General features: G+C 44.8%; 1 protein-coding gene across 2 annotated transcripts in view; it reads right to left on the reverse strand.

Moving 5' to 3' along the window:
• Positions 1–7162: 7162 nt before the first annotated feature.
• LOC147605994 (UPF0047 protein C4A8.02c-like) overlaps positions 7163–12945 on the reverse strand; it is a 60098-nt gene continuing 54315 nt past the window's right edge. Inside the window, exon 6 of one of the 2 annotated variants that reach the window (XM_086792678.1) lies at positions 7163–7274. In XM_086792678.1, the coding sequence (XP_086648804.1) occupies positions 7184–7274 (91 nt within the window). In that variant the 3' untranslated portion in view covers positions 7163–7183. The other variant, XM_086792680.1, reaches the window with a different exon arrangement.

Raw genomic sequence — 12945 nt, forward strand, 5'->3', positions numbered from 1 at the left:
TACTCATGGGATGAGTGAGTGTTCCTGGACTTGGACATATAGCTTGGGCATGAAGCTTGGACATAAACATGGAACCTCGACATATAGCTTGGGCATGAATCTTGGGCATAAACATGGAACTTGGACATATAGCTTGGGCATGAAGCTTGGACATAAACATGGAGAACTTGGACATATAGCTTGGGCATGAAGCTTGGACATGAACATGGAACTTGGTTATGGAACCTCGACTTGGATTTGGACTGGGATCTAGACTTGGTTTTGGATTTGATTTGGACTTGGAACTTGGACTTGGATTCATTGGATTTGGATATTGGATATTGGATCTGCTACTAGCCCGGTGAGAGATACTTGTGGGTCATCCCCGTGGTGTGCTCGGCACCAGAGATCTTGTGCCTCGACATGGACATCAACTTGGATATCCTACATCGGCATATCTGTTTGTTTTGTATTCATTGATTGTATTGATCCTAGCCAGCATGCCTGTGGATTGTTCCTAAATAAATTCCTAAAAGGGGACGAGGGTTGTTTCCTACTCAATGTACTCAATGTGCTATACTATGCAAGATCCCTATTCCCTTCTATCTCTCCCCTCTCTCTCTATATCTTTATCTCTTGGACACGTGGTTCAGTTTGTCAGTGCACGCCCCACTGGGTTTACAATGGTATCCGAGGAGGATATCTCTTGAAGAAACTTTTTTGGGGTGACAGAGCCATGTCGAGAGTAGAGGGAGACCAAGGGCCTCATGAAGGGAACAACCATGAGAATTCTTGATGGGAACCAAGGTCATCAGAAGAGTACCACGACTTTCAACAGCTCATATGATTTTTTAGAAAATTCCTTGCTCAGAGAAGCAAGAGGGAACTAGACCAAAGAAGGGCTCAGATATTTGAAGACTTTATCAAAGAACAAGCCACTGAGGCCGAAAGAGTGGAATCCACTAAAGCTTATCTACGAGCCAAAGGAGTTACCATTGCAGAAGGATCTAGAGCTACCCGGTCTATTTCTCATGGAGAAAACAGGGAGGCTATTCCTAGGCTAACTTTTTTTTCAGATGCAGCTTCTTCGGGACAGGTGAGGGAAAGGAAGGCAAATGAAATTACATCAACCGGCAAGATGGACTTCAAGACGAGAGAAGAGCGCCAAGTTTGATGGTTTTTATAGAAAGCAAGATACCTAGAAAGCTTTATCCTTTGTCAAGCAATTTGATGCTGCTTTTGGAGGTGACGACTACTCCGAAAAGTTAAAGCTTCACATGGTTCGTATGCATTTGAAAGATGCCGGCTTGAATTGGTGGCTAAAAGTAATACAAGAAGGGACCAAGCCGAAGATATGGAGTGACTTCAAGACTTTGTTCAACAAGATGTTTTTATCCGCAAACTTTGAAGCTAATGTGCAAAAGGAATGGGATGAGTTAAAGCAGAAAGCTGGTTAGAACGTGGCATCATACCTTAACAACTTTTCAGCAGTCTTTTTTGAAGTTTACTTCTTATACCCCCATTCCATGACTAATGAAAATGCGTAATCTGTCATGGATTGCAACCTAAGCTTATGCAAGCAGTTTACATGGTGGGACCAAAGACATTGGAAGAAGCTCAAGACAAGGCTTTGCAAAGCCGAGGCCTTGTACATGCCTTGGATGGACGGCAAGACAAAGAACGACAATCGGAATCCATCTCAAAAGAAAAAGTTTAAAGACCGATCCCCATCAAGAAGCCGATTCTCTTGAGAAGAAGGATGGGAGTGGAGACAAACCCCCACTCTTTCGAAGAAGATTGCCCCCCTAGCAACATGAAGAATATACCAAAGAAGGGAAGTGTTTTCAATGTGGAAACAAGGGACATATGGTTGCAAATTGTCTTGTCAAGCCAAAGCAAGAAGCCAGAGAGATCAGCAGATCACCAGATTGACATCATGCCAGGAAGTTCAACAAGTGGTTGCAGTGGTGCTTAGCCCATTGTTTCGACATATAAAGCCGTGGAATCTTTGTTGACCAAAGCTGAAACAGAAATCCTTTTAAGCATTGAGACTTTATGGTAGCAAAGGATCGGTGTTGGTTATTTTAGATCTTTTTGTGGTTGAACATGATGGGATTGCAATGGAGCAGTCTTGAACCAAGAAGGCCATGCTATGGCCTATGAATGTCAAAGACAACAAGGAAACCTATGCATTATCTCAGAGACCCTTGAGCCATGCGGTTTCTTTGGGTTACCATATGGACTTCACTTTGATGAAGGATCTTTATGCTCCCAAAGAGGATTTCAAACATGTGTTGGAACAGATTGCAAAATAGAGATTTGCTGACTTCTTATGTCATCAAGAAGGGTTTTCTTATGTGCATACCCAGGATATGTACGACACAAGGAATTGAGGCCAAAGTGATGAAAGGGTGCCATGCTCCTCCCTACATGGGGCATAGAGACACCTTGACTACACTTCAAGCTTTGGAGAGCTACCTTTTATTGGCCTAGTATGAGAAAGACATTGAGCTTTATGATTCGAGAATGTTTAGTTTGTCAGAAGGTCACGTTTGATCGACGAACACCAACACGACTATTGCACCCGTTGAATGTTCTATGGGAGAGTATTGTTATGGATTGGATTGCCAAGGTCACGGAATGACGGTATATGGATCTCTTTCACGATACCAAGACGATCAACCATGTATGTCATTGGTTGGCCCTTTCAGATCATTGGAGGATATATAATGCCTTCCATGACAGTTTATGGAAACCATGTCCAAGGTTACCCCCATAGGAGCTTGTATTGAAGGATCCATCAGGGATGGAAAAGCCAGAACAGATTGTGTTTCATTCTATGAGAAAAAGAGGAAAGAAAGAGGTCAGAAAGTTCTTGGACTTCGAGAATTATTCGCTATTGGATGCCAAATGAATGCTAGTGAAGTACTTCAAGGACAATCCAGATATACTTCAAGCTTATGAGAAAGTGGTTGGTTCAGATATATTTGAAGTACAGGCATATCAACGTCTTGCAATCAAGATAGATTCAAGAGGGAGGAATTGTACCCCTAGCCCTCTTCATTGTATATATATTGGACTAGAATCGATCATTATTCTGCTTATAATGGTTACTTGGGCATACTCTAGTTGGGTGGCAATGATGCCGGATAGCCCAAGGAGCAAGATTTGTATATGGGTGGCAACGATACCAATGCCCCACCGGACGGCAACGATGCCAGAATGAGATTTATATGTGGGAGGCAAAGATGCCAGATGACCCATTGGACGGCAACGATGCCAGATATCTTGAATTTCGCAGTCGGCGGTCATTGTGACCAGATGGCCTAAATGACTGTATTGGATTTCGCAGTCGGGCAGTCATGGCGACCTGATGGCCCAGATGTATTGGATTTCGCAATCAGGCGGTCATTGCGACCAGATGGCCCACATGACTGTATTGGATTTCGCATTCAGACGGTCATTGTGACCAAATGACCCATATAACTATATTGGATCTCGTAGTCGGGAGGTCAATGCGACCAAATGGCCCAAATGACTATGGAAGAACTCTCGGGCAGTCCTAGTGACCAGATGGCCTTGAGGATAGTCTGAGTGGTTTCCTCGAGAACCAAATGGCTCAGCACGGTTTCCATAAAACGAGACAAGACAATCCATGAACAGGAGGATCATTACTTGTGCACTACATATTTATGTATGTTTGAATTTATTTGACTTTGTGTGTTGTTTTTCATGTGTGGACAATGCTTGGATTTATGGCATGTGATAGTATCCTGGGCTCCAGACTACCTGGCCAATACCTGGAGTACCCAGTAGACAAATACTTGTTTGTTGACTAGCTTGTGTCTAGTTTTTGCAGAAGGTGTGTATGCATTTATTTTATCTAACACATGTGACAAGCCATGACAAAGTACCATAAAAAACGATGCTGCCAAATGAGCAAATGACTCCACAGATATGGGAAAGACTAGATGCGCAAGCTCACCAGATGCAGCAAGTATCTTGAAACATATGGATGTACTTGATGTACCAAAAATATATGAACATACCAAGGACATGAATGTACTTGGAAGATATGGACATACTTGGAACACTTGCGGTCCACAGTTGAGAACAACTATGATGTAAGAGGAAGGGAATGTAACTATTTGGCCCTCCGAGCTCTTTTTCACATGATGGAACTCTTCCCCGGACACATGGACAGGTTGGTGGACACATGGGAACACGGTTCTTAAAATTGGCAAGGGAAAAGTACCACTCTTGGTCAAAAAACAAGAAAAAGCAAAAAGTCAACTGTGTTGACCAAGAGCTAAGGGCATCATTGGAAAGAGGACATGGAACTGGATCAAAAAGCAGCTCCAAGGCCAAAAAGCAAGGCCCTGAAGTTAGAAAAAGCAAAACAAGAACTTTTGACTAAAGTTGAGTAATATTTTATTATTAAAAAGACCAAAAGCAAAGTAAAAGCCAAAGACAAAGCAAAAGCATTGCTTTTTGGTAAAAAGCAAGGCTTCCCCAAGTATAAAAGAAGCATGAGCCTCTTTTGAGAATCAAGTTAAAGAAGAACCTCTTCATCGCGTTACCATCTTCGTTAAAGCATGCAGATCATCTTCTTTATCATCATCTAAACCTAATCATGGAGTTTTTAATCGATGCTCGCTGATTTTGGAACGCCTCCATCAATTGTAGTGCCATGTCATCATCTTTTCGTACAACTGTACGGATCCGTACAGCCGGACAGGCGTGTACGGACTTTCAAAAACCCTAAAATTGCTCTAAAAATCCTAAAAATTGCTTTTAGGAGGTTTTTATCGCCCGAAAACCATTAAAACAAGTTTTATATCAGTTTTCTTGCGTGAAAGAGCTTTTCCGTGGTTTTCTTCATGGACAAGGCTGTGGAGATTACTCATGGGATGAGCGAGTGTTTCCTAGACTTGGACATATAGCTTGGGCATGAAGCTTGGACATAAACATGGAGAACTTGGACATATAGCTTGGGCATCAAGCTTGGACATGAACATGGAACTTGGTTATGGAACCTCGACTTGGATTTGGGTCCAGACTTGGATTTGGACTTGGATCTAGACTTGGTTTTGGATTTGATTTGGACTTGGAACTTGGACTTGGATTCATTGGATTTGGATTTGGATATTGGATATGGTACTAGCCCGATGAGAGATACTTGTGGGTCATCCCCGTGGTGTGCTTGACATCAGAGATCTTGTGCCTCGACATCGACATCAACTTGGATATCCTACATCGGTATATCTGTTTGTTTTGTATTCATTGATTGTATTGATCCTGGCCAGCGTGCCCGCAGATTATTCTTGAATAAATTCCTAAAAGGGAGTGGGGCCTATTCCCCACTCAATGCGGTGTACTATGCAAGATCCCTATTCCCTTCTCTCTCTCCCCTCTCTCTATATCTTTATCTCTTGGACACGTAGTAGAGTCTGTCACTACGCGCCCCGTTGGGCTTACACACAAACTGTAACTTCTGAATTGGGGCAGCTCACACCTGCAAACAAGCTGAGAATTCTGGTTTTGGGGCCTTTAAAGTTAGTCAAAGTGTTGCAAGGCTGCCACCGATCTGGTTAATCATGACGGACAGATTTGTACCTGCTCTTGTGCTTCCCAGGGTACTCTATCGGTCCCTTCTAGGGGTAATTTGCCTCTAAGGTAAATGTAAGTTGTCCATCGGCATATGGAAGCGAGGTCACAGGTTTCGACCTTTTGGACAACCATCAAAGGGAAAAAGAAAGCTGCAAAGAATCTCTTGAAGGGAAATTTAAAAAGTTCATTGGCAATGACTATTGGTTTGGAATCTATTTTCAACCATTTCGTTTGCACATTGCACTTACTCGGTGATGGAAGCTCACCCAGGTGGGAGGAGGAGGAGGATGAGGAAGAGGAAAGGGAAGGGGAAGGGGGGCGGGGGGGGTTGGGAGAGAGAGAGAGAGAGAGGTTTGGGGTTGAGTTTGGTGGTTGGCCGGCCCATCTTCAGTCCCTCAATGCAGTGTTGATGGTGTTCGAATGTCTCTTGGCACATTCTAATGCCCTCTGAAATGGTTGAACACTTTTATGTGTGGTTGAACCTTGTGGTTCATTTAAAGTGTTTTCAGTTTGCTCCAAGATCTACACTATTGTTACAAAAATAGTGTTTATTCAAGTAATTTTGTAGAGTATCATGGGCTAGTGTAGGTTTCTCCACTAGACGGGGATGAGCCCATGCTCATAAATGGTCTTCAAAAAGTTTTTATTGTGGTATAGGTGATTCTTCATCAGTTCAAGCAAGGGAGGGAGCCCTAGTACCTCCTAAAGTTCAAGTGGGGTTTCTTGTACAGTACGCAATGTGATTCGATGAGAGCAAGTTCATGGTCTATTCTTGTCCTTTACTGTGAGCTTATCACGAGGCTTTGCAGCTAGGGATGAGTATAAGAGAATTTGAGACACTTCTTGCTTAACATGGTTTTCAGGTGTCTCAACATAAACACAGGTGGGCCGCCACCAGGGACGGGCTGCTCAAGGTCAAAGTGTACACATTTGTATACAAGCTAGTCCAGGTCCCGGGCACCTTCCAAGCAAGTTGACACTTCCCATGCAGCATGGGCAGGCCAATCAGGCACAGGACAGGTCAGGATGACCTGCTATTATGCATTTTAGGGCATATAAAAGGAACTTTCCTCTCCCCTTTTTAACGCTAACTATGCGCACTTTTGGCTCTTGCTGTCCAGCACTCTCCTTCAGCCTGTGAGCGGGCTATAGCAGCAGAAAAACAGCTGATAATTCATCCTAGTGCGGTGGGCACCTCTTGTTTTCCTACAAACAAAGGTTCTCAATTGATTTGGACTGTGTGATTGGTAGTATTTTCAGTACAGCCTTTAGCAAGATTTTGAGCAAGCTTGTAAACATTGAGCATGTGCTCTCAAAAGTAATGCAGTTTTGCACTAGTTCAGGCATTTGTGCGTGCCCATGAATTTCTACAGGCTTCTCTCCAACCCTCCTCTTCATGCTTGATCTTAAGCCAAACTAGGCTATGAAATGGTATATATTACTTTATTAAGCCATGCTTATTTGTTAAAGAGTATGCCCTTCTCTAATTACTCATATAAATGAAAACAATGATACACTTTCATTTTACACAGGTGTGCACAAAATATAAAGACAATCACCAGCTATTAGATTGCCTCGGGAATAACTATGAGTTTTACAAAACTTTAATCATAAGAAAATATAGAAGTGCTGTGGTACATACCTGCCATGTCCCGAGGTTGAGTTGTCCGTTGGTGATTGGAATCCTTCATCATAAATACCTTAGTGTTACCTTTGCACAATAATTTGCGTACTCGGTAAATTTTGAATCAACTTCCCATTGTTGAATACACAAAACCATTGAAGCTTTTCTTCCTTCTAATACCTTTGGACAGAACATTTTGCATGCTATAGTGCAATGAACCATCTCCTTGGTTGTTGTAACTCAAACCACTTCAGAATTCAAGGAAAATTTATGAGTGCAATTGTTATATGTCATGTATTGAGGGGATTCTTGTAAGCGTGCCCTGGAAGTTTAGAGGGCTCAGCCGATTTTTGGGCCTAAAGGTGGCCAGAGAAAAGTCCTAGGAGTAGCCCAAGGGCATTACTCTATTACAATCGCCCAATTTGTTTTAAAAATATGGAGTCAAAATTGCTTCATCCCGATGCTCTCACCAATTGCCAATTTAGAAGATGGTTTAGATTAGGGTAGATAGAATATATAATGTTATGTATATTAAGGTTTTTCTCAATACCATCTGTAAAAAAAAGTTGGAATAAATCTTATCTTTTTATGATGAATTTTTTATGTTTTTCTTCCTAAGAAATGGTTATGCTGCTAATGCAACCCTTCAAGATTGAGAATGACAGAAAAAACTGCTATAAATATGTCCAAGAATCCCATTTTTCTATTCTTTAATCAACCGTCCATTTTTTTGGATATGTAATGATGAATGATCCTCTATGAATCCTTATTAATGGTATGGAGCCAAAGGATGATGAACCTCCTTTTTGCAAAATTGATATACCATTTTGACGTAAAATTTATCTTTTCATGATTATTTTTTTTTTCCTGCTTGAGAAATGTTCATGCTCTGAGAGCAGCCATCCAGGAGAGGACTACCCTCACAAGTGTTTTTCCTCTTTTGGAGTTTCTGAGCATGTACTTCAGCCTATTGGTTGGTTTTTCATATAACTAATAGAAGGAACTATTTGGGAAAAGGGGGGGGAAGGGGGAGAGAGAGAGAGAGAGAGAGAGAGAGAGAGAGAGAGAGAGAGAGAAAGAAAGATATATTAACGTCTATGAGAGGCCAAAGTCGGCCTATGAGACAAAAAATAATACAACTGTGTTCTTCCGGTCATCGGAAGAAAAGAAACAAAAGAAAAAAGTGTGCATGTGTCTGGATACAACTGTTTATCATCATGGATCGGTGGAGCCCATATACAAACAATGTAAGGGGGGTGGGGATGTGGATGGAGTGCTAAGGCAAGATGCATCTCTATATGCTGAAGGGGTAGTACAAGCATGCTATGCAGATCTATGTCTAACTCCATCCAGTGCCATAAGAGGGATATAAGATATCATACATCGCCGATGCTGAGGCTATGAATGGCATGAACATGTACCCTGAGTCTAAATGAAAGCGAGCTAGCCTCTCGTGTGTCTCCATCTGGTGTCTCATTCGGATAGCTGCTATCTCTCGGTGACGGAGTCGGGATGCTCTATGTCCAGTTTGTCCAGGTCTCCTCCTGGCTCTCAATTCCTCTGCTCTCTGTGCGGTCACCCCACGTGGTACATCAGCTGGCACTGGCATAGCTCTCTGTAAGAAATCTGTTCATTTTACTAATGCAACCCTTCGGATTGAAAATGATGGTGGAAATTGCTACGAATATGTCTAAGATCCCATCTCTATTTAATCAAATGTCCATTTTATGGGGGTGGTGAATGATCTCCTATGAATCATTAATCATGGAATGGAGCCAAAAGATAATAAAACCCCGTTTTGGCAAGAACTCATTTCCATAGAAGTACCCAGGGGTGATGGATGAAACTCTAAGAAAGCATGAAAAATCCCACATGAAGATCCTTTCATGATTATGTTAATTTGGAAATTTTAATTTACTTTGCAGTTAATTGAATCAAATTTTAGGTCGAGGACGACTTCCTAAGGCAGGAAAAATGTTACAACTCAATCAACTTTCATATTTTTAGAAATTCCGCATTTATTGAGAAAGAGCTTTGTAATATTCAAATGAGTACGAGAGAGAGAGAGAGAGAGAGAGAGACAAAGAAAGAAAGAAAGAAAGATATATTAACGCCTACGAGAGGCCAAAGTCGGCCTATGAGACAAAAAATAATACAACTGTGTACGAGAGAGAGAGAGAGAGAGAGAGAGAGAGTCTACTAAAGACCCAATGGGCCTATGAGACTAGCATGATACAATAATGTCCATGGTATGTCTCATCACGGAATAGAAAATAAAATAGAACAAGATACAACTCCCATGGAGTGATACAAAAATGTCCATGGAATACAAGGAACACAAAACGTGAAACATGAGAGGAGCATCAACCCTCAATAGATGGTATACCACTCTCCAATATATCAAGCATGAGGCTAATGAGTATGGCCAAGAGGTCTCCCTCAGCTACATCACGTAGAAAGGTAGCTCGATGGCGGAGGAGCGTGTCTAGGATCTGGAGCTAATGAGTAGATCGTGGCTGTCGTCCAAGGGGCCGTGGGCACCGGGCACGCTAGAGTGCGCATGCCTAGTCCCGCAGATGCGGGAAGATTCTTCCAGGCAGGAGTCACACTTTCTCGTCCCCATCCTTTGGCCCCTCAAGGACGCAGGGAGAGGTGTGTATATCTGTCAATGAGGAGCTGCTGCCGACAATGACTGGCTCAGGAGTCATTGTCTTGGGGCGTGCACAATGGATTACCATTACTATTGGAGACGATAGTGTTGGCTTTCTCAACATGTACGCTACGAGCGCCGCTACAGGTAGAGCCCTCTTTTGAAGCTCAGTACGGTAGGCCCTCCCTCAGACTAACTTTTGGTGCTTGGGCGGTGACTTTAACATGATAGAGGCAGTAGAGGACAGACTTGGAGGTGGCATGGCCACAATTTCAAGAGCAGAGTACTTAGCCTGGGAGGAGCGTAGCCTTGGGAGCCTTTGCTTCTCGAGATCGGATAGGAGGAGCACTGGCCCCAATCTCTCTAGACTTGACAGATTTCATGTTGATGAATGGGCTTGCAACCAAGAAGGTATGATTGGTATTTTGCCAGGTACTTCATTTTCTGACCACACCCCAGTGATTTTGTCCTTAGAGGACCCCTGGAGGCATGACATGCATGTGAGCTCGAGGATTCCGAACAGCCTCATTCAAGACCCGGAGATTTGCAGCAAGATAGAGCAAATATGGGTGGGATTGGATTTTCTTTCACGCTCCATTGCGCGCACATTGGATGAGGGCTTAGGGGAGATCAACCGTTTCTTGCAAGAGGCAGCCCAGAGCCGATTAGAGGGTTTCCAGGAGCAGGAGAGGAGTTTGAGGAGTCTTGCCTCTTTACATCGGCTTCAAGAGAGGTCCCCGGATAGCCAGTGGATCGAGAGTCAGCTTGCCGCCGCTCGCATGGAGATTGGATCCATAGAGGAGAGGAGGGTGGAGTACAGGTATCATGCCAGGACCTCTTTCTGGACTCAGGCTAGCACTAGAGACACATGTGATTTCTTTGAGATAACCGGCCCCCATAGGACGAGAGACGGTATTCGCAAGTTGCATGGCCAGGATGGAGCTATCGTTGCAGATCCCCCCACGTGAGAGCTATCGCCACAGACTTTTTTCGATCCCTCCTCTCTGGTGCCCTAGCATCTACGCAGGTGGTGGACGCACGCGAGAGGGTCTGCCGACATACGAGGGAGGTTGTTCCCCCTTCTCTTTGAGCATTCTTATTGACACCATTTACTGTTGAGGAGTTGGCGGAAGCATTGATGGCACTTCCCAGGGGCAAATGCCCGGGGACGGACGGGCTTCAAGTCTCCTTTCTTCGCCATTGGGATCTCATGGAAGGTGGCCTTCGAGCTGCCTTCGATGAAATTATAATCACAGGTGCCATGCTAGGGAGGCTCTCAAAGAGCTTGATTCACTTGATTCCCAAGGAGGGTGGTGACAGATTGGAGATCCAGCAGTGGAGACCCATCACTCTTCTAGGGACAGCCTATAAGATCTTGGCCAAGGCCATCAGCAGGAGACTTCAGCCTTTTCTCCCAGACTTGATCCACGACACTCAGACCGGCTTTGTTCAGGATCGGAGCATTCTCGACAGCATCTTTACCTTCTGGGAGGCGACAGCTTCAGCCAAGATGCGGCACCAGGACCTCATTGTGCTACTCCTAGACTTTGAGAAAGCATATGATAGGGTGGATTGGAGCTTTCTAGAGGGCACTATGGGCCGGATGGGATTCCCCACGGAGTGGATTCGTGGAGTCTCAAGACTTTACTTAGCCTCACATAGCCAGGTTCTCATTCAGGGAGCCCGTGGCGACAGATTCCCCTCTCCCGCTAGAATGACAGCGTTGTCCTTTGGCGCCTTACCTCTTCCTATTCGTCGTCGAGGCCATGAGTAGTTTTCTCTCCGCCTAGACTGGGCTTCAGGGATTACGTCTTCCCCTCCGCCCGCAGGAGGAGCTATTGGACTTAAGAGTTTGCAGACAACACAAAAGCCTTGCAGGAGATGTGGGGAACCTACATAGATTTGTGGAGGCGATCGAGGTTTTCTGCCGCTCATAAGAACACAGATCAACTGGCACATGTCGTGTGGTTTTTAGGTAGGCTTGGCACTTGCCCTGACTTGGCGACCAATTGAGGATTTCCAGTGGATCCCAAGGGGCACTCTAGTTCGATATCTCGGTTGCCAGGTTGGCTTTTATATCTCTCCCGAGCAACAACTCGCCCTGCTTCTTCCGAGTATTCGGAAGAAGCTTCTATATTGGAGCTTGGCGAGGCTCTCCCTAGCAGGCAGGGTGGTGGTGGCTAACCAGGTACTTCTTGCCACCATGTGGTACATCACTTCGTATTGGGCCTTTTCTCGGGCATGTATTGGCCAGGTACAGCGATTGATCCGGAATTTCTTATGGGCCAGAAGTGATGGGAGGCTAGCCACGACCACGGTGACATGGACAGTGATTATTTAGCCTCGTTGCAGAGGGGGGCTAGGCCTCATTGACCCAGCTATTTAGAGCCCCACCCTGCTGGGCAAGTTGATTGTTAGAGGCCTCCTACCCGGTGTGGTGAGCCTTGGAAGGATTTCCTATTGGCCCGGATTTCAGCCCGCACTCCAAGTCTTGGGGGCCCTTGCCGCAGAGTACCAGATGGATCTTCAGAGAAATGCCAGCCCGTGGTTTAAGCCTGGCTTTTGAGGACAGATTGCAGCCAATTTACTTTGTGCTTGGGAGCACCTTAGGCTTGCCCTCAGACAGATAGCTTCAATTGCCTCAGAGGAGCGGCTTCGGCAGCCTTTGGTCTAGAACCCCCTGATCCGTTTACCAGTGGCCACATGCTAGAGACCCGACCGCATGTTTCTTGGGGCGCCTTGAGCATGGGACCAGCCAAGTCTCTTGGAGATTGGATCGCCCCACAGGCAATTACCCTTGGGAGGTGCAAGAGAGAGGCTTGACAGGGATCCGAGGTAGAGATAGACTCAGCATCGACATCGACTCAGCTATCCCTCAGGAGTGGCTGACTCCCGTAGACCCGACTCCCCTAGTGGCGGTCCACGGAGCAGAAGAGGACAGTGGTCTACTCACTTTCTCTATTGGATCCCATGGTAGACTAGAGAGATCTGAGCTTCCCTTGGAGGATTTTAGTGGATGCACCTTGTAGAGGGTGAGGGTGATTGGTTTTCGGACACAGGAATGGCATATTGATCCAACACC

The sequence above is a fragment of the Cibotium barometz genome, chromosome 58 (assembly GCF_041138505.1).
Source record: "Cibotium barometz isolate CiBa-2024 chromosome 58, ASM4113850v1, whole genome shotgun sequence".
Taxonomy (NCBI): domain Eukaryota; kingdom Viridiplantae; phylum Streptophyta; class Polypodiopsida; order Cyatheales; family Cibotiaceae; genus Cibotium; species Cibotium barometz.